This window comes from Stylophora pistillata, chromosome 8 (assembly GCF_964205215.1).
Source record: "Stylophora pistillata chromosome 8, jaStyPist1.2, whole genome shotgun sequence".
In the NCBI taxonomy this organism is placed as follows: Eukaryota; Metazoa; Cnidaria; class Anthozoa; order Scleractinia; family Pocilloporidae; genus Stylophora; species Stylophora pistillata.
Window position 1 is genome coordinate 15,724,067 of NC_142526.1, and position 22,078 is coordinate 15,746,144.

General features: G+C 40.9%; 1 protein-coding gene and 1 pseudogene across 5 annotated transcripts in view; one reads left to right on the forward strand and one right to left on the reverse strand.

The window, feature by feature from the left end:
• Positions 1–22,078, reverse strand: part of LOC111321493 (polyamine-transporting ATPase 13A3) — a 97,201-nt gene that overhangs the window by 46,756 nt on the left and 28,367 nt on the right. For all 5 annotated transcript variants that reach the window (XR_015990736.1, XM_022924390.2, XM_022924388.2 and 2 more), the window contains 6 exons: positions 14,881–14,950; positions 14,438–14,572; positions 3,279–3,345; positions 2,251–2,382; positions 1,470–1,658; positions 686–796 (listed from right to left, as the gene is read on the reverse strand). Coding sequence is in view for 4 of the 5 variants with exons in the window: in XM_022924390.2 (XP_022780125.1) it covers positions 686–796; positions 1,470–1,658; positions 2,251–2,382; positions 3,279–3,345; positions 14,438–14,572; positions 14,881–14,950 (704 nt within the window). In the remaining variant the exon portion in view is untranslated. The remainder of the gene's footprint in view (positions 1–685; positions 797–1,469; positions 1,659–2,250; positions 2,383–3,278; positions 3,346–14,437; positions 14,573–14,880; positions 14,951–22,078) is intronic.
• LOC148725190 (uncharacterized) lies at positions 18,284–20,053 on the forward strand (annotated as a pseudogene).

A 22,078-nucleotide genomic window follows, 5' to 3' on the forward strand; every position in this document is an offset into this window, starting at 1 on the left:
CCAATTGACCAAAATGTCTAGCGCAATCAATTCAAACCTTAACATCCAACCCCCTTGGCAACCCACAACCATTTTAATGTCGTCCATGCTCCATTTCTAGAAGGTGGGGAATTTTGACTTTGTCTGGGTGGGGTGGGAAATTCACTCCTGAATTGTCAAGTCTTTCTGGCAGAAAACACATTTTTATCTTTCAATATTGAGGTCTTTAGAGACAAAGAGTTGACTTTTACAGCAGATGGCTCAGAGGAAAAAGTCTACAAGGAAGTCACGGTCGTTTAAAAAAGAAAGAACAAGAAATCGACCATCAAATCCGGCACTTGGCTTTCAAAAGACCAAGTGCCTGAAAGGTTTCCCAGAGGAAAGATGCTGAAGCTTCCAAATGCTTGACGCATTACCTTGCAACAAAAAATGTATGTTCATATATGGTTCATATGGTTCATATGTATGTTCATATATGGTTCGTATGGCTCATTCAAAAATAATGCTGAACACATTTCCAGCACAAATATTCTATGAAAGTTAACATTCATGGCCTAATTTTGATCCCATTATAGAAAATTTAGTTAGCTATATGATGAGTAGGTCCTTGGCTGATGCTAAAACATCGAGATTCCCTACAGTAAACATTAACAGAGGTCAATTATAAACTTCATCCAACAAAATGCAATATTGTGATGAATCCTACCAAGAATTGTCATAAGGCCAATAAAACGCATAGAATCACGGAAGAACTTGAAGCCAACTGGTTTTGGACTAAGAATGGAACGCATTAAGCCACCCTTGGTTGTGGAAAATCCTGATGATTCAAAGTTAGACAGAGTGAGTCTAGTTAAGAAAATTTGAACGCGCATCAACATTATACTGCATGTATTTCATTCAACTACCCAAGTCTGCCAGTCTCTTATGTAAGAGCACTCTTTCTCTATAGCATATTGGGAAGAAAAGACTTTTCAAGTTCTTTCAGTGAATTTAAAAATGCCAACTTTTGTATTATCTTAATTACAATCTGAGGCACATGTAACCACAGTTAATCATGGTTAAACAAATATGAGCATATAATTTTGTACACGGTACAAGTCTCAAGTCAGGGGCCATAAGCAATGCAATGATTAATGTTTCTTTATAGTATAAAGTATAGTATAAAAATGCCAAGAAGGAACCTTTAGATCACTCCCTCAGCAGGCAAATGTTTTGGCAGTTGGTTGTGTATTCTTCAAGCAGTAGCATCAGAATGGTCATTAAAGTTTCCAGGGGTAGGGATTTCATTGTTTAAAAAAAAATGGTCCTCAAGATTTACTTTTATCCTATTGGTGGCATATAATTCTCAAGGTGTACTGTCAGGGGCTCCCACTAGTTGCAAGATGGCTGGGCATGATAAACGTCTGAACAAATCAACGTTCAGGAAAACCCATTCACATACATTTGCTAAGAACAACATCATTAAAAACAGATCATACATGTACATCTACCTGTTCTAACAACAACTGCTAGCACTCTCGCATTTCCATAATAACGGGTTTGTATGACATTAGTACCATTAAAGAGAGTGTGTCTCTTGTGCCGCTCTGGGTTATACTGTTCTTCTCTCTGTTCCAAAGGACTATTTGATAATCCCTTTATATAAGGCAATGGAATCTTTGTGACTGGGACGCTTTCACCTGTATGAAATAAAAAGAACTGTTACTCTGTCCATTTCATTTGACCATAAAAGTCAGAAAAACCTAGTAGGTGAATTCCTTTTGACAGCCTCACTGTCCATTGAAAATGACACCAGGGCCAGGAAAAAATACTAAGTAGTACACTGCATGATGGCCCACCCATGAGTGGTGATCAGTCATGAATGCAGGATAGACTTTTGCAACAGTTTGCAGAGGCATCTCGCCCTTGAGGGGAGCTCCATATAGGGACATGAACATGTGCCAAGAGTGGGAGAGAAAATTGTCTTTTTATACTGCAAGATTGTTTAAGGGTACTGCCTGTGTGATTAAAAGGGGAAAAACACATCGCATTGAGTATTCACGTGTACTGGTCCAGTATTTGGAACACTGTGCAGTGACCAGGATAGGAGCTGAGGATATTGTGGATACGTTGAGAAAGTTAAGAGACATTTAGCATTTGGAAAATTTATTATTTCACTTCAACAACAAATAAATTACTACACAATTTCCTCAAAATAAGGCAATATCCTTGCCTTAATGACATTAATGAGGATGTTTTGTGCATATTTGCATAAGTTGTTGTTAAATTTACCTGTTAACATGCTCTCGTTGACTATACAGTTACCACTGATAAGGACAGAATCACAGTGAACTTGTGCTCCATTAGGTGGAATAACAAGCACATCACCAGGAACAAGTTCCTCAGATAATACATCCATTTCATCTGTGTAATTCAAGGTGAATTTTGGTTTCTCTGTTAACACTTCTTTGCAACTCTTTCAAAGTAAGTGTCACAAATGGCAAATGGCACATGGCACAGATCCCTTGGTCTGCAATGACAGACTAGCAGTGTTTGCGAGTATAAATGCAAGATCTGGTCACAAAACCAGAACAGTCTTTTTCAAAATTGTCTTTGACCTTGGGCTTGGAAATACAGCATAAAGCAACTCAGAGGGGGTCAATTTGTTAGATGTCTCCCTTAACCTGAGAACTGATAAACACAACCCATTCGGAGAGCCTGACAACAATCCATTGTGCACCACTGCTAATTCCAACTATCCTCCCTTCATCATCAGCCAAGTTCCAACAAGAACTTTAAATTTACAATGCAACACAAAAATATTCTACCTACAAGTACAATTGTATAACACCCCTGAAAGGTTGATACAATGAGGATATTCAATACACAGTAAGGTCAGAGATGCAAAGAGGAGATAAGGGGCAGAATCTTGACATTTTCTTGAGAAATAATTTCTTCTCGGTAATTAATTTCTTTTCCTGCATCAATGACTCTAATAGGTTTGCCTACGTCTGTAACGTTCTTTGCACTACGAAGGAGAATTACCCATAACATAAGAAATCTTGTAGCTGTTCAATGGTAAACTACTTTAAACTTGTCCCATAATGTGGCCAATGCTAATGTAATAAAGATATTTCCACTAGGTGTAACTAGTCATCTACAGCAAAAAGCAAAATGAGAAGTCTGATCACAGGCCAACTTTTGAAGCATTATGCTAAATTTTCATTGGTTGATTTCCTAAACCATCCATTTTCAATGCACTTATTGGTACAAAATCAATGTGGTTTTTGTCAACTTTCTTGTACATTTATACAAAGTACCTGCATTATTTCGCAGTACAGTGACTCTCTCTGACACCGCCACCATGCTTCGCAATCTCTGTAGATGCTGTTGGGAAATAAAGCATGCCAAACAAAATGATTGCATCAATTAACAGTGCAAAATATTTTTGACAAGTGTGGGTAAATGTTCACTTAATTCTGATTCAAAATAATGCTTGAGGGAATTAAGAGCGTATGTTACCAATGGCCAAACATTTGGTGGCAACAGCTGAAAAATCAATTTCGCCCATATTTCAAAGTGAAGTAGGTCTCAATGGGAAATAAGCCACTGCATACTTCGTTTGGCTGAATATCGATTTATTTTCGAGAAAATCAATAACAACTGAATTCCGCCAAAATGTGGCTTTTGAGGCTCAAAATTTCAGACGCATCTCGGAGCGTCGCGTCACAAAATGAAAAAACCTGGATTGATAAAAAGTAACAAATCTTGAAAAACAACATCAAAACATATGTTGATTGCAATTTTAGCAATTCCTGACCATCTATTTACACATTAAAAATTGAATTTATCCGACCTACTTCCAATTAGACTAAAAATAGGTCAAAAGTAACCCGTGATTTGACTATGTGCTATACAAAATAATTAACCGGAAATCTGGGTTTCGGAAGGCGGAAGGTAGTTCTTTTGGATCTCCAAAGGATTTTTTGGAGAAATGATTCTGGGCGATTTAATCAAATTTTAAAGTTGGATAAAATGCGCCGATTCGAATTAGTCAAAAATGTACACATACTCGCGCAAACTCGATTTTTTCGCATTTTACGTCCAATCTACTGCTTATTTAACATAATATGCTCTTACCCTCCATGTTTCTGAGGATTGTGTTGTGTTGTCAAAATTGTTATAGTTTGTACTTTGTACCGAGTCACGTGACGGGAGTAAAGAGGCACTGGAAGTTCTTGAATGAATGGCGTCGTTCGGATCTTTTACGCTCGCCGATAAATAACACAACATGGTGTCAGAAGTGGGATTTTGAGTCCCTTGACGAGAAGAATAACTGGATAGTCGAGGCCCTTAGAGGAAAATACAGGAGAGTTCTTGAGGTTACTCGAGCGGAGCTAAATATTGACAAAAGAGAAATTGTTCGCCGCGACAGCAGAAGAAACCCGGGAAGTAAGCGTACTACTGTTCTGGAGGAATCATGGCTAACAAGATTACTGCACCCGAAATGTTCGATTTCAAAAAGCCAGACGAGTGGGAAAAATGGATTCGTCGGTTCGGTCGATATCGGATGGCGTGTGATCTACACAGAAAAAGCGAAGAAATTCAAGTAAACACGTTGCTATACGCGATGGGCGATGCCGCCGACGATGTTATGACTACATTTGTGTTTGGCGATGAGGGAGACCGGCTAAAATACGACAAAGTAAAGGAAAAGTTCGACCAGTATTTCCTAGTCAGGAGAAATGTCATTTACGAACGAGCGAAATTCAACCAGCGAACCCAGGCTGACGAAACCGCCGAGGAATTCATCACATCGCTTCATTGCTTGGCCGAGCATTGCAATTTTGGCGCCCTGAAAGAAGAGATGATTCGGGATCGTATTGTGGTGGGAGTTAAAGATGCTACACTAAGTGAAAAGATGCAGTTGGAATCGACTTTGACTCTTGAAAAAGCTGTGAAAATGGCCAGGGAAAGCGAGTCAGTCAAGAAACAACAAGAAGTCATTAGGAGTGGTCAGCGGTCGACATCCACCGAAATCGATGAGATTGGAGCCAAATTCAGAGCTAAGTTGCAGAAGTTTCCACCAAAGAAACGTGGAGGTGTCGTTGGCGCTAGAGATAAGTCAAACCCCAGTGGCTGTTTACGATGTGGATTATCTGCAAATCACACCAGAGGGAATTGCCCTGCACTTAATTCTGTTTGTCATAAATGTTCCAAGAAAGGTCATTATGCCCGAGTATGTATGTCCCAACAGGTTGAAGAAGTTGTAACCGAGGATCAGTTTTCTGAGGATCCAGATACCAGTGTGTTTCTTGGAGAGATCGGTGTTGACAGCATGCAGGCACATCCGTGGAAAGCTGAAATCCTGGTAAATGGTTGCCCAGTTAGTTTCAAGCTTGATAGTGGGGCTGATGTTTCTGTCATATCAGAAAAGACTTTTGGTCTTTTGTCAATTCAGGAAAAGCTCCTTCCACCTGATAAGAAATTGTATGGCCCATGCAAAGTACCACTGTTTTGCAAAGGTAAATTTACAGCATCCCTTACGCATAACCTGCAATGCTGTGCTGACGAAATTTATGTGGTTCCTGGCCTTGAACAGTCCTTGTTGGGAAGAAGCGCGTGTAGCCGGCTCGGGACAATTGCTAGAATCTCTGGTGTTGACTCAAAGGACAGCAACTATGAGAAGAGATTCCCCAGCTTGTTTCAGGGGTTAGGATGCATGGATGGTGTTTACGAGATCAAGCTGGATGAATCAGTCACTCCATTTAATCTGTGTACCCCAAGGCGTATTCCTATTCCTTTACTACCTCAAGTGAAGAAGGAGCTTGAGCGAATGGAGCAAATGGGAGTGATAGAACAGGTCGATCAACCTACCCAGTGGTGTTCCCCGATTGTTGTTGTACCCAAAAGGAATGGCAGTGTCAGAATTTGTGGTGACTTTGTCCAGTTAAATAAGGCTGTTCAGAGAGAGGTCCACCAAATGCCAACAACTGAACAAACTCTAGCCAAACTGTCTGGCGCAAAGATTATGTCTAAGCTGGATGCAAATAGTGGATTTTGGCAGAGGAAGTTAGGTGAGAATTCAAAGCTGTTTACCACTTTTATCACACCATGGGGAAGGTACTGTTTCACAAGACTACCCTTCGGTATTTCTTCAGCACCCGAACACTTCCAGAAAGCGATGCAGAGGATCCTAGAAGGTCTCGATGGGGTGGAGTGTCAAGTTGATGACATCTTAGTATTTGGAGAGACCCAAGAGCAGCATGATAAGAGGTTGATTGCAGTACTGGAGCGGTTAGCAGATGCTAATGTTACCCTTAACCTGGAGAAGTGCAAGTTCTCAACAGATAAAGTGGAATTTCTGGGGCACGTGATCGGCAAAGATGGAGTGCAAATCGACCCCACTAAAGTGGAAGCTGTCGCACAGATGGGGGAACCAACTGACATTGCACAATTAAGGCGGTTCCTGGGCATGGTCAATCAAGTAGGGAAGTACATTCCTAACCTGGCGGACATGACAAAGCCACTAAGGGATCTTCTGAGTAAGAACAATGCATGGCTCTGGACTGGGGCTCAGCGGGAAGCATTCAATGCCGTAAAGAAGGCCCTAGTCTCTACGCCAACACTAGCCCTCTATGATCCAGCCAAAGAGACAAGGGTATCATCGGACGCTTCCTCGTTTGGTCTTGGAGCGGTTCTCACCCAAGCCCAAGAGGATGGCGGTTGGAAACCCGTTGCATTCATATCCAGGGCATTGACGCCAACAGAACAGAGGTACGCCCAAGTAGAAAAGGAGGCTCTAGCAGTGACATGGGCATGCGAAAGGTTATCGGACTACCTCATCGGTAAGCCATTTCATATTGAAACGGACCACAAACCATTAGTTCCTCTCCTGGGGTCAAAGAACTTAAATGAAATGCCACCAAGAATTCAGCGTTTACGAATGAGGCTGCTCAGATTCCAGTATTCCATCTCACACGTTCCAGGCAAGAGTTTGACAACAGCAGATGCTCTCTCAAGAGCTCCGATAAACCAGGAGCAGCAGTCAGGCTTACAAGAAGAAGAAATAGCCCTGTATGCGCACAGTGTTTTGAGTGAAATTCCAGCCAGCGACAGACGTCTGGAAGAGATAAGGGAACGACAAGAGGAGGATGAAGTATGCCGACAACTTGCAGCCTACTGCCAACTTGGCTGGCCAGAAAAAGATAGAGTTCCGGAGGCACTAAAAGGGTACTGGAGTGAGAGAGGAGAAATTACCTTAGTTCGTGGATTACTTCTGAAGGCTTCCAGAGTCATCATACCGTCCTGCATGAGGATAGAGATTCTTGATCGCTTGCATGAAGGCCATCAGGGCATCACAAAATGTCGCAGCCGTGCCAAGATGTCTGTGTGGTGGCCAGGCCTTAGTAGGCAGATTGAGGATATGGTTCAGGGATGCCGCAAATGCGCAGAACACCGATCTTCCCGAGCAGAACCCCTTATTCCTTCAGTGGTTCCAAACAGGCCATGGCAGATCATCGGAACAGATTTGCTTCAGCTAAAGGGCCGCACCTATTTGCTGGTCGTAGATTACTTCAGCCGATACATTGAGGTGGCCTTGCTTTCATCATCCCAGACTTCGCAAGATGTCATTCAGGCGCTGAAATCTATGTTTGCGAGACATGGAATTCCAGACTCTGTCAGATCTGACAATGGTCCTCAGTATAGTTCAGCTGAATTCATTAAATTTGCAAAGGAATGGGGATTTGCAAGTGTGACAAGCAGTCCAAAGTACCCCCAATCAAATGGGATGGCTGAACGGGCGGTGCAGACCGCAAAGTATGTCCTGAAGAAGGAGGATGATCCTGCTAAGGCGTTGCTTGCATATCGCTCAACACCATTAGAGAATGGTTACAGTCCAGCTGAGCTTCTGTTTGGTCGAAAGATAAGATCCAGAGTTCCACTTGCTGCGGTGGAGCTGAAACCTGGTTGGCCTGATTTGTCTATAGTCCGAGGTAGAGAGGAAGTTCGAAAGCAAGAGCAAAAGGCTTACTTTGATTCTCATCATGGCGCAAGAGATCAAAAGAAGATTCCTGTGGGAACCGAGGTTTGGATTCGAGACATGAAAGTCCCAGCGACCGTGACTCAAGAAGCTGAGACACCTCGTTCATACATTGTTAGCAGCCCCAGAGGAACTATCAGAAGGAACCGGAAGGACCTTACTCCGCTGTACCCTAGCAGTCCTGATTTGAGCAAGCAAGGTCCTAGCTTTCCTGATTCGAGCAAGCAAATTCCAGAGGCGATCAAGTTGGATGTTCCGGCAGCTGCTTGTGCAGCTGGTGCAACCACAACTAGATCTGGGCGAGTAGTCAGTGCCCCCAGAAGATTGGACTTGTGACTGTGCGGGATAAATTTATGAATTGAACAGTCCGATCTCTAAGTTTACACAGTTCATGTTATAAGTTAAATCAAACTTTATTACCTTCATGTTTAGTAGTTTTGGCTTCTCCCCGTAGTTTTTAAAGGGGGAGATGTTGTGTTGTCAAAATTGTTATAGTTTGTACTTTGTACCGAGTCACGTGACGGGAGTAAAGAGGCACTGGAAGTTCTTGAATGAATGGCGTCGTTCGGATCTTTTACGCTCGCCGATAAATAACACAACAGATTGCAGTCCTGAAATTGTTGCATCTTCCTCACAATAGCGATATTACTTGGAAGGATAGTCAACGCCTCATAATGATTGTTCACAAAGCGTATCTCGGGGTTTTTGATTTGAGGTTTCTCTATTCCCATTTCGTTGAAAAAGAGGCTGTAATTACTTCACGTAAGAGATCTTTGCTTAAATATTAGTCTTTAACCGAACCACGAACAAAAATGTAAGCGGAATTTTGCTGGTTCAGAAACGTGTTTCTCGAAGGCGGAACAACACTAATTAATTCAAAATGAGATCAACTGAAATCGACAACTTCGCAAAAACAGAACGTTGTACTGTGAAACACGTGGCTTCAGGAACTTAGCTCTCGTTTTAAATATACGAAACATTTCGTGATTAAATGTATCATGATTAAATGTATCATGGTGTTTTATCATGGTATTTTATAATGGTCATTTATTATAGTATGACAAATACAACATCTGTGAAATCGCGTGCAAGTCCAAGTTGTCAAAGTTTTCCGTTGGGATCCTACGGGAGATCTGCACCGCGCTTGAACTAGATGTTTCTTCAATAAACAGCAAGTGGAAGCAGCCCTATATTGATATTTTGCAAGAATTGGTTGAAAATTGTGGTTGTAATAGTATGGACTAACTATCTAATGCAAACCTTGAACTCCCTGCCTGCGAGAAGATCCGCAAATCTAACGGATTACTAACGTACTCCGCTAAAGCTAAACAGGGAAGTGTTTTTCAGGCTGTCTATAAGAAAAAATCATTGACTTCTTAAATTTAAGTAACTTGGAAGGACAGATTAAGCACAACATGGGTTTGTTTACACTTTTTTTGCTAGCAAAATATAGATGTTAGCTTTTGCGCAGTGGGCGTGAAAATTCTGTTCTGATCAGACAACAGGGCTATAATGTGTCTTAACGCATCATCTACACTTTATTATATATCGCCGTGTAATTCATCGACCGTATTTGATGGGGATATATGACTTGTTACGAGTTTTATGGAAAATTGGTGGCCTCTGTTGTTACTTCTGACACAGACGTTTCGGCTAATGCTTAAGCCTTCATCAGTGATATGAAAAACGAGGATCGTTATCATACGCTATTTAAAATTAAAACGTGACGCGAAGCTTGCGCGCGTACTATGTATTTGATGCTCGCGCGAGGTCTTTATAGGCTTCTGGAAGTACGATGTGATCGTTCCCAGCATTCGGATCCAAAGTAGAGTGCCTGGCTTCAAGGAAGGGTCTCTCGTGGTAATTAGTTTCGAACCCAACGACCCTGACGTTTGTAAAATCCATGTTATGGTCGAAAAGGTGGACATGGCTTGCGACTTTGGAGTTTAAGTCAAAACCTGTAACTGCCTTTTTGTGCTCCGCAATTCGGGTCTTTAATGATCTTTCTGTTTGGCCATAGTACTTAAAATTATACTGTGTGCAATCGATTTTGTACACCATGCCTGATTTCTGGCAGTCAGGTTCGTCTAGCTCCTTGGGGCGTGGAAAAAGGTTGTTGATCGTTTGTTGTGGTTTGTAGGCTACTTTGACCTTTTGTTGTTTCAATATGCGACTTATTTTCTCGGAAACACCCTGTACATACGGCAGCACTACAAAGCGATTGAAGTTGGTCTGGGCGGGTTGTTTAAATAACACTCTCTCACAGTTCTGTATAAAAGGCATTGGATAATTGTTATCTCGCAGAACAGCCTTTACTCGTTCTATTTCTTCCCGTCTACCTTTATTGGTAGATGGAATGTTGATTAGAGACGGTGTTGCACAGATGTTCCTTTCCGCATGCAACAAAGGTAATGGGGGTTGTTTACACGCAGGCAAGCGTACCCGTAGCCATTTTCTGACTTAACTCTATTTTATGCACGAGGATCTACCCTTCAGAGTTAATAAATATCACACAAGGCTTCGTGTTGAAATGTGCATTTGTTTGTACCAAAATGGATGGGTATTTGCGCGGCTAACATAGATCAACCAAATAATAACAGACAAAGCTCAAGATTCTACCAGCGAAGAAGTTAATCCAGCCACCCTGCTGAAGAGAAAGAAAACCCAAAGCTGTCAGAGAATTACATAAACCATGCATTCGCGAAATTCAGGACAAAGGCCATGGAGACGAAAATTCATGCCGAAGGCGACTACAAAAAGAAATGGCACAACTTCGAGAGGATTATAAAGCTGCATGTGATCCAAATGGGGGGTTGTAAAACCTTTTGACGGAAGAAGAAGAAGACTGTGAAGCATTTGATCTGTGGAAAGATGAGCTAACGTATACTGTGTTCCTCCGAACAAAAGGTAAAAATCTTTCCGAGTGGTAAACTACTCAAGGTCAATCAAGGGCATGTGAAGGTTAAGCCAAAAAGCCAGTGATGCCCACCTTTCTGATGGCATCAAAGAAGCTGCAATTAGTGCAAATTTGCAGGAAAGAGATCATCAGAAGATAAATGATTCAAATGTGTAATAAAAGCAAGATTGTGCTTCTCTTGCCTGAAGAGAGGTCACTTGACAAGAGACCGCGGCTCAAAGAAGGAATGTCATACCCATTGATGTCAAAGATTCCACTATCGCCTTTTACACGCTCACCCCTTGTTTCACTGTTTACTTGTGCAACAGCGAGAGCGCTTCACTTTGAAATTGTGGAAGAGTCTCTCGACCGAAGCTTTCCTACAAGCCCTGAGAAGATTCGTCGCCTGCCATGGTTGGCTCAACACCTTTATCTCAGACAACGGAAATAATTTTGTTAGCACTGAGAAGGAGTTAAGAAAGCTGCTTACAGAAGAACGAAAGCAGATCAACACCTTTGCAATGCTGCACTTCTTAAGCCCCCACCAGGGAGCAAATTACGAGAGCCTCATCAAGCAAGTAAAAACTGCCCAACGCATCGCAGTTGGCATACAGATCTCTTTGTGGAATGAAAAATGTCTACTGCTTTGCTGAGATCAAGTCTCTGATTAACGGCAGGCCCCTTGGTCATCTGTTAAGTGATCCAAATGACTTGCAGCCATTGACACCTAACCATCTCCTGCTTAGACGCTCCTCCTCCTGCATTCCACAAGGCCTGTTTGAAACCACCCAGAACCCTAGAAAACCCTTTAAGTTTGTGCAGAGTCTTGCACACCAGTTTTGAAGAAGATTTATCTGAGAGTAGATCCCTACAATACACGTCCAAGTGGGGCTCTAGGACTCGTCAGATCAGAGTTCCCAATATTGTCCTTCTTGTAGACTACAATGCCCACATAGAAAATGGAAATTTATAAAGGTCAAAGAAGTCTATCCAGGAACAGATGGCATCATTAGGAACCTCCTCGTCAAAACCCAAGATGCGGAGTACAGGAGGTCAATAGTAAAATGTTGTGCCATCCTAGAAAGACAATGAAATCTGTGCCACAAAGGATTAGTTTTATTCATTTATTTATTTTTATTTATTTAAGGATTTGTACAAAGCAGTACCAGAGCAAAAATAATAGGACATTAGTCCCCTACTAGGTTTAAGCTCCAAAATATGGCATGATTTCTTGAATTTTGAATGATTTCTTAATTGACTTATAGTTTTCCTCTGATTAATCAGTGCTTGAGAATCGAACAATGAACGAAATTCGATGATTTTTGTTTGTATTACTTTCGCACAATACTGCATTACATCATAACAACAACGCCAGACAGAATGTTCAAAACACCCCACACAGACCAACACATAGTGTCCAGTTGGATTACCATACATCAAGGGCGTGTCCGAACAGCTTCGAAGAGTTTACAAGAGGTTCATCATCCCCACCTATTGCAAACCGTGCTATATGCTGTGCCAGATTCTTAAGCACCCCAACAGATCCTCTCACCAAAGGAAGAGTGCCGGAAGGGGTCTATTTCATCCCTTGTAATTATTGGAGGCAAGCTATGTGGGAGAAACTGAGCAGTCCTTTAAACATGGTTCGACGAACACCACAGGCCAAGTTCCACCACTCCAGGGTTTCTCGCCCCATTCACACTCCAGGGCAGACCATGTGGTCAATTTCAAATCTTCTAAGATCTTGACAATTGAAACCAAAGTGGTTCGAAAGGGGTGTGAAAGAAGCGATCAACATTAAACTACACCGCCCTACCCTGAATCGTGACGGGGGAAGACACATTCTTCCCGCAGTATGTAGATATCTGCTGAAGGGACGAGCTAAAAGCAGAGGGGTGGGGGCCTGACATGAACTCACACGTCCCGTAACCTCTCCGCTTTAGGCAAGGTTACTGTACAAAAGTTTAATCATTGTTATTCCAATTGTCAATAATAACTTCTACTTAAAGCTGATTGTCCATGAGAGTCACATCTTACAACAAAGGAGTAAAAACTAGAACCACATATCATCCATCTAAAAACAAGCCCCACCCCAAACGTGTTTCTTAAGGCAAACGTTACAGTCTCTCTTGGTATGGAATTACCTTGGCTAGTGAATATGGGAATTGCTTGCAAAAAAAAAAAAAACAAAACAACAGTTTAAGCTGTAATTTTTGCACGATTCTCTATTACCTGAAGAAAGAAAGTAATGCAAGCTAGAAAAACATTTTGCCAATGTTGACAAGTCATTCTTTCGACGATCCAGAATTCCTGCACTCTTTCATTAAGATCAGACAACTCCACCTTGAGCTTGTTTATCTCTTTGATAACTTTTCTGCGGTTGATTTTGTCCTTCATTAATGAGCCTCTATTTGGTTGAAAGTTGAACCATTGCTTCCATTACCCAACCTTGAGCGTCACAAAGTTGTTCACAAAATTCTTTTACTTCTTAACAACTTAAGTGGTCTTCCTCCTCTACGAAACAGAGCAATTTGCTTTTGATACGAGTGAAGGCAGACCTCTCTTTTTTAATCTTCAGGGTGGTGTTGCAAAAAAAGAGCCCTTTAGCAAGAAAGACTTCTCAATTTTATTGCTTATTTACAGACTGTAAGTCTTATCTTTTAGGTATTTGTTTCTTCGGGTAACTTCACTTTTTTTCGCGGGTGACATGACTAAGATTTCGGGCAACATGACTTCAAGCGCGATGACTCTCGGGCGACTTGATCGGTTACAGTTGACGTTGGCCTAAGTGATCATATGTTAATTTACACAATTCTTAACAGCATGAAACCAAACCAAAATAAAGTCTAGCACCACTGCAGAAAAAGAAACACTACTAAAATTAGGGAAGTCGGTGAAAGGTCCTCAAGGTACATTTACACAGTACAAAGATAACAGTGCAACACATCGAATCATGGAGATATTTTGCCACAAAGAAATGGAACGACCTAAAAAATGATATTAGAACTATAGTAGAACTGTACAGAAGGCACTAACGAAGTGAACAAAAAAAATGCAACTGCTTACGTTTGAATGTTATCGGAATTTAATTTGATACCCTAGATTTTTAGTTCTCTGTGTTTATAGTTTTGTAAGATAGATTAAGGTTTTTAAACCTTAAAAAATTGAAATTTTTAAAATATATTTGAGCTGTGGATTAACTGTAAACTAGCTGATTAGCTAAACGTAAATCCTCGGTTAAATAAAGTATCGTATCTTATCAGACCTGATGAATAGGTAAACATACCCATTGCTGGATGTAATTTGATGACTTCCGCTTGGATAAATTTTTTGTTCCTTCAGTTTATAAGCCAACTTAATAAACTTGTCCGCTGGGTTAATACGGAAAAATATCAAACCTCAACCTAGTCATATTGACCACACTATCACTCAGTCAATGTGGCAAGGCCTTAGTTTGGGATTTTCCCATAATGACCTCACTCTTGGTTATTAAGTGGTTGGTTCATGTTTATGGGGAAAGAGAATGGCACATGGCTTACCATTTTTGTTTGGTATACTGTGATTGTTATTGAAACCATTGTGACTATCAAAATAGCAAGAGCATAGTAGTAGTAATCATCGGTTGACCATAAAACAATGCTGCAAAACTGGAACACATAGAAGGGATCTGCAACCTGAAATAATATAACATAGGATTGTAGTCTTGTGATATGTATATTCCTATATTTACTTCAACTCAACATTCAATATCTCTTATTTTACCCAAACTCACCAAAAAGAAGAAGCTATTATAAAAAAGTGGCTGAAAAAAAATTAACAAGAGGAGTTTCTTCTAACATGTGCAAGCCCTCGATAAACTTCAGTTAAGTTTTTGGAAAACTGGTCAGATGCCCAGCTGAAATGTAGGCAGCACACGCATAATTTTAGCAACCAACCAAAGTCAAAGTGGCCCTCTTTCTCCAAAGAAACAGAAAATCCTTACCTCTTCAAGGAAAAGCCTCCCATATGACTTCACAGTAACATCAATAACATTTGGGCCATAGATTTTCTGTCTGTTAAAATAAAAAGCAGATGAGCTCCCATTCTTCATGTTGCACATCCAAACAGTTATTTACCAGGGTAAATACACACTTTTTCATTTTGCATGAATTTGTGCCTGATCCAACTATTCACAATGACTACATAACTGCTTTTCTCGATGGTTGTGGCTTGCCTGAGAGAAGATGCTCATAACTTTTGGAAACCAAACATGGTAACATTTTCTTTCTTGTTTTCACTTCTTTTTTTAACAAAATTTTAATTCATTTTAAAAAATTGAGTACAGCAGACTTTGATCCACTTACAGTGTGCAGGATAAAAAACAACAAATTGTGCAAAATGTTAATTTAACTAGTAAGTGTTCAAAATATATTTATGAGAAGAATACAAATGAACAATCAACAGGCAAAGTTTGACAGAAACGTGAGTAACAATTACATGGCATGATCTTGATCTTGATAAAGACCTGAAGTCAAAGAAACACACAAGTACCCAGTGGTAGACATTGGGGCCTGTGCAAAAACCGACTAACTTGCTAATTCAACAATGTAGTCACTGTGCATATTGAAGAATATTTTTCATAATTATATTTATTTTGACAATTGTCATTAAAATGCATGAAAATCTCAACTTAGTTACAAAATGTTATCACACAAAATAAAATTGCTGAAATCAGTTAATGGGTACATACAAACTAGACTCGATTGTTTGTTTGTTCTTATTGAAAATATGGATTTAGTTTGAAAATTTCTACACTTTTGAGATTAAGGAACCCGCTAAATCACCAGAAGGCCTTTTCCTGTCTGTCCTTGACTTCAAAGTTACTATCTTGGAGAACCGAAAAAGTTCCTTTAAGTACTATTAAAAACAAACAAGAAAGCTCCTATTTGTACACCATCGGTCTACTGAATGTAAAGACTCAAAAATAAACTTTATGCACAGTGAATGACGATGTATACAGCAGACATGCTCCACTCAAACAGTATCCGATAAACATGAGCTCACAGGTGATAACATCCTATCAGAAAACATCACAGACAAAACTAAGAGCGTGTGGAACCAGCATCGAGACCCACACTTTGATTGTCTTTCTTCAAAAACAATCAGTGATCTTTCTTAGAAAGTCTTATTCATTTCCAATGACAATCAATATTAAAAGATTTATCTGATCTAAGGGTTTTTAAAATCAACAATACTTGGTTGGGCTTCCACAAGGACTTGTTAAATTAGCTTTCATTTTGCGCAAGAATCTTTTCCCCGTTCATCTTACTGATAAATGCGTGTATCGATATTTGAACACAGCCATCGATCGACATGGCTCCACTCAAACACCTCCTTCCTCTAATATCGCTTCACAAGGTAAACAATACTTTTATAAGTTACCTTATTTAGACCGTTTTTCTACTGTAGCCCAAAACAAAATACGTCGCCTTGTTAGTCGTTTTTGTAATGATCTTGACATCAAATTAGTGTTTACCACGTTTAAATTAAGAAATCTTTTCTCAGTGAGGGATATGTCCCTAGAGAACTTCGTTCACGTGTGGTTTATAAATTTACTTGTGCTTGCTGTAATGCTTGCTATATCGGCGAAACTGGTCGTCATTTTTCCACACGCGTCCGTGAACACCTCTCTTCAGACAAGTCCTCACATATCTTCAAACATTTATAAAACTCAGAAAGTTGTCGTCAACCTGCTCTGCGGATTGTTTTGAAATCCTTGATTCCGCTCCTTCTAAATTTAAACTTAAACTTAAGGAGGCTATGCACATAAACTGGGAAAAGCCTAATTTAAACCAACAAGTTCTCACGTCAACATGACGCTTACGCTTTAGGCTTTATATTCTTTCCAACACTTTACTCACTCCAATATGTATTTTTGTCACTTAATCATAATCAATTATGCATGTTTCGGCTAGTTGTTAAATAGCCCTAACGGTTTTTCAAATAGTCTGTAACTGACGATGATGTTCGTAACATCGAAACATGTCTTCTAAATTAAAAAATGTCGTACTCTTCTTGAAGATAAAGATTTATCTCTATTCAATTTGAAAAGGCTAGGAAAGTCATTGAGAATAAATTTAAATGTATGTTTTGAGGTTTTGAGGTTTTGAGAGTGTTTGTTTGCTACAATGGCGTGTCTAAATCTTGTGAAACTGGAAATGAGGCACTTCTCGCTAGACCCAAGGGGATTAAATGTGCCTTTTATTCATTGAATTGCTTTGGTTTTGCGATAGGCCCATTTCCAACCTTGATGCAGCACGCGCTCGGACCTATTTCCTGTCACACAAAATTCCTCGATTACTGAAAACCTCCAAAAATCGTCTTTCTCAAGAGCCATCCTGGACCTGTGGTCAATCATTTTATAGCTTCCTTACAGTATTTTGAACTTAGTCTGTATTTAATTGGAAATTGTACCCAATGAAGTAGAAAGTTTCGAACGATATGTTAAATCAGGCCAACTCTTGCGAAATCTGATCACGAGATGAAAGTGCCTCTAGTACACCTTTCACACAACAACCGTCATCATGAATAAGACAGAAAAAACAGAGGAAGCCAAAGTGCCACTCAACACCAGAGTTCACTACAAACCTCTCACACCATTGATAGTAAAAGACAGGCTGGAAAGGGTTACTAAGATTATTGATCAAATGCATCAGGAGAAACACATTCAGGACCTGACAAAGAAATGGCTTTCAAACTCCCAATCCGCCCAAATACACAATCAGCCCTTGCTGAAAACAATTTTTATACTGCATCCGATCATCTCTTTCAAAAAAAGATAAAGGTAACAATAACTGACCAATCAGAGGCGCTTTTTAAACAAAAGCGGTGGTTCAAAACAAAAACAAACGGCCGCGTCGTACCAAGGTTGGAAATGGGCCTTAAAACAATTTAAAATAAAAAAAGGACAAATTCAAGGGCTTGAAATGACTGAGTGAAAGTGTGTTACTTTGTAGAAGTAATCAAAGCTTTGCTCAGTATTTTATAACAAACATAGTTTTATTTATCTTATTGTATACTTGCCTCCTCGGGATTATAAAATTCACTTTAGCTTTAGTAGCTTTCATTGACTAAATCCATAACTGTGATTCACAGTTATGGAAAAGAACAGAAATATTCAAAACTCTGCTCAGCCTTTAACGAAAAAATAGTTCTATTTCGTCACTACTGCTACAGGGATCCCATGAGATTGCAACACGCATGCGCACATCAGTGCTTATCGCTTCGCGCCGTCAGTAAGAAGCAACAATTTTCGCTGAATGAGATTCGCACTTTTTCTTTTACCTATCGCTTAAACGCTTCTCAGAACGTCATTTTACCGAGAGGAAAACACAGGTCCAAGAACTATGAACGACGACAATCACGGAGTAACAGATCCCAATCCAGATCCTGACAGAAATAGCGAGGAAAACGGCTCGACCGAAATGGCGAGCGTTTTGCTGAGCTTACAGAGCTCCCTCACACAACTCGTCCAAGCCTCGAAGGCTCAAACCGAAGCGTTCAATAGCCTGAGAGAAGGCATTTTTCTGCAGCCTGAGCCAAATGAAGAGGATACCGACGCAGAAACAGATGGGACTCCCAATTTATTGGACTTAACCACGGCCACAAAGCAATTGCTCGACTCGAGCAACGGCCAAAGTCCAAAGTCTCAATGTAACACTTTGCGCCCTGACGAAGGGACAAACAACGACTTCCTAGACAGCCTGACTCAGGCGTTGCTGCCAAACATTAAAAAATCTCCAGATATTGAGGAGAAAATTACCGGTCTTGTAGACAATATTTTGAATAGAGAATTGTCACAAGATTCATTGAAGGACCGAGGCGAAAAGTATCCGCCTCCGGCAAATTGCAAATACCTCACCGCAACTATGGTGAATGAAGAAATTTGGGACCTGATATCTCGGAAGAACAGGACGGTGGATTTGGCTTTCCAACGTGTGTAGGAGCCACTCATTCATGGGTTATCCTCCCTAACAATCCTAGCCGACCGGCTATTCAAAGATATTCAGAGCGCGAAAACCGTAGACGCGCGGGAGACCCTCAGACACGTGATGGACAGCATTGCGCTCTTTGGCCAAGCAAACTGGAAGCTTAATATGAAACGAAGAGAGATCATTAAGCCTGACCTTAACCCACCTTACACTAGATTGTGCAAGTAGGAAATAAAACCGACAACTAAATTGTCTGGCGATGATTTATCCAAACATCTTAAAGAAATGTCCTAATTGAAACGAGCCGGACAACAGATGCAGAAACTAACTACTGGATCAGCCCACACGTACAACGCCAAAGCCTCAAGTCTCAAAAACCAACGGTCTAAACCTTACGACCGACCACAAAACAATCGTTTCAATGCTTTCGAGCACCGCCCTTTTTTAGGACATGGCCGGGCATCAACTCAGACCAGGGCAAACAACAACGACCAAAAGAACTCTCACAAGACACAATAGAGGACCAGGTAAGCGAAACAGTTCCCGCTACAAGTATTAACTTAAACGACTTGCACAAACGGGTTGAACATTTTAGAGCAGGGCAAGTGAGACACCATCTGCCCTTTTGGGAATCATTAACTAATGACCCAGTTATCTTGGATGCCATAAACCATCACCATATAGAGTTTGAGGCGGAGTACCCAACACAGACAGTTCAACCCAATAAAATCAATTTCTCAGCTGCTAAAATCATGATTATTGACGCAGAAATTGCTAAGGTTGTTAGCAAAGAAGTTCTTTAGGTTACCAACTGTGTACCTGATGGTTTTATTTCAAATATCTTCATTCGTCCTAAAAAGGATGATGCTTTCCGGATGATCCTTAATCTGAAACCGCTCAATAAGTTTGTCGATTACCACCATTTCAAAATGGACACATTTCGTACTGCCCTCAAGCTTATCCGACCTGGATGCTTTATGGCATCTGTAGATCTCAAGGATGCCTATTATTCCATTCCCATAGTAGAGGAAGACAGAAAGCTCCTCATATTTCGATGGAAAGGGAAATACTATCAGTTTACATGCTTACCTAACGGTCTATCATTTGCCCCCGGGATTTTTACTAAAATCCTCAAACCGGTCTATGCCCGATTACGTTCGATTGGCCATACATGTATGGGACATATTGATGACTCCTTACTTGTTGGTCAGAGTTTCGATGCATGTCATAGAAATATAGCAGATACTGTTTGTTTGTTTACTAACCTTGGCTTCACTAACCACCCGTTGAAGTCTGTGCTTCAGCCCCAGCAAAAAATAGATTTTTTGGGTTTTGTACTGGACAGTAGCACTATGACAGTAACCCTCACAGTTGCCAAAGCCATGAAGGTCAGATCTGCTTGTCAAAACTTGCTGCTGCAAAAAAATAGCCACTATACGCAGTGTCGCACAGGTCATAGGCTTCCTTGTTTCTAGCTTTCCTGCTGTGGAATTTGCTGAAATGCACTATAGGCATTTGGAGCTTGACAAAATTTATGCACTCCATGCCAACAAAGGGAACTTTGACAGCACTATGACCTTGTCTGCCCAGTCTAAGATCGAATTGACGTGGTGGATAGATAATGTCCTAACTGCATCTAAACCCATTCGCCATGGCAACCCTGGCCTCACTCTAACTACTGATGCCTCAAAATTGGGTTGGGGAGCCGTCTGTGGAGAAACCTCCGTAGGGGGATTTTGGAGTCTTAAGGAACAAAGATACGACATAAACTTTCTTGAATTGAAAGCCGTTTTATTGGGTCTGAAATCCCTTTGTGGTGCTTTTGAGTGAGAAACACATTCTCGTTCAGACCGATAACACCACTGCTGTAGCATACATAAATGCAATGGGAGGTATTAAATCAATACCATGCAATGAAATAGCAACCGTTATATGGGACTGGTGTCTAAAAAACAACATCTGGCTCATTGCCACCCATATCCCTGGGTCTCAAAATATTCAAGCTGACAAGGAATCCAGGGTACTCAAAGAGTCTACTGAATGGTCCTTGTCCCAGGAGGTTTTTAATGCTATACAGGAACGGTGGGGCAAGTTTAACATTGACCTGTTTGCCTCTAGGCTTAACTTTAAGCTCCCTCAATATGTTTCATGGAGACCTGACCCTGGGGCACAGTTTATTAACGCTTTTCTCATGAATTGGAAACCTTATTACTTTTATGCTTTCCCACCCTTTAGCCTCCTTGCTACCTGCCTACAGAAGATAGAGCAGGATCAATCAACAGGAATCCTCATTGTGCCAGTGTGGTCAACTCAACCTTGGTTTACACTCCTCTTGCACCTTCTGATCGACAACCCCTTAACACTTCCCCAGACCGACAATCTTCTGTTCCTGCCCCACAGCAATGCAACTCATCCTCTCAGCAGACGGTTGCAATTAATGGCTTGCAAAGTATCAGGGAGTCCTTCCAACAGAGAGATATTTCAAGCAAAGCTACCAGTTCATCCTGCAGTCTTGGTCAACTGGTACCCTAAAACAATATGCCCGTAATGTCAAGCAATGGCATGACTTTTTCTCTAAACGGGAAGTTAATTCATACAGCCCACCTTTAAATACAGTGCTGGATTTCCTAGTCAGCTTGCATGAATAAGGCTTATCGTACACTACCATAAACACAGCAAGAAGTGCTCTGTCAGCTATTATTCTTCCCACTGACAATGTCAACCTAGGAAGCCACCCCATTTCTCCCGCTTCATGAAAGGCATCTTCAAGAACAACCCACCTGCCCCACGTTATCACACTACATGGGATCTTAGCCCAGTCCTTTCTCATTTGTAATCGTTGTCAAAGCCAAATCAATCTAGTCTGAAAACGTTCACTCTGACGTTAGCGATGCTAATCGCACTTGTTTCAGCACAACGAGGGCAGAGCCTGCATATGCTAGACATCCAGTTCATGAAAGAAGGGGACAGCTTTTTTGAGTTTGCTCTCCCAGAGCACATAAAACAAAGCCCAGCTCTTCATTAGCCATGCAAAGCCACCTCACAGTGCTTCTCGAGATACCATATCAAGGTGGATTCGTTCTGTAATGGCACAGGCTGGTATTGATGTCACCACCTTTAAACCTCACAGTAGAAGAGCAGCAGCAGCATCGAAAGCTAAAAATGTATCTGTACCAGTGAAGGAAATTTTAGACACTGCTGGCTGGTCTT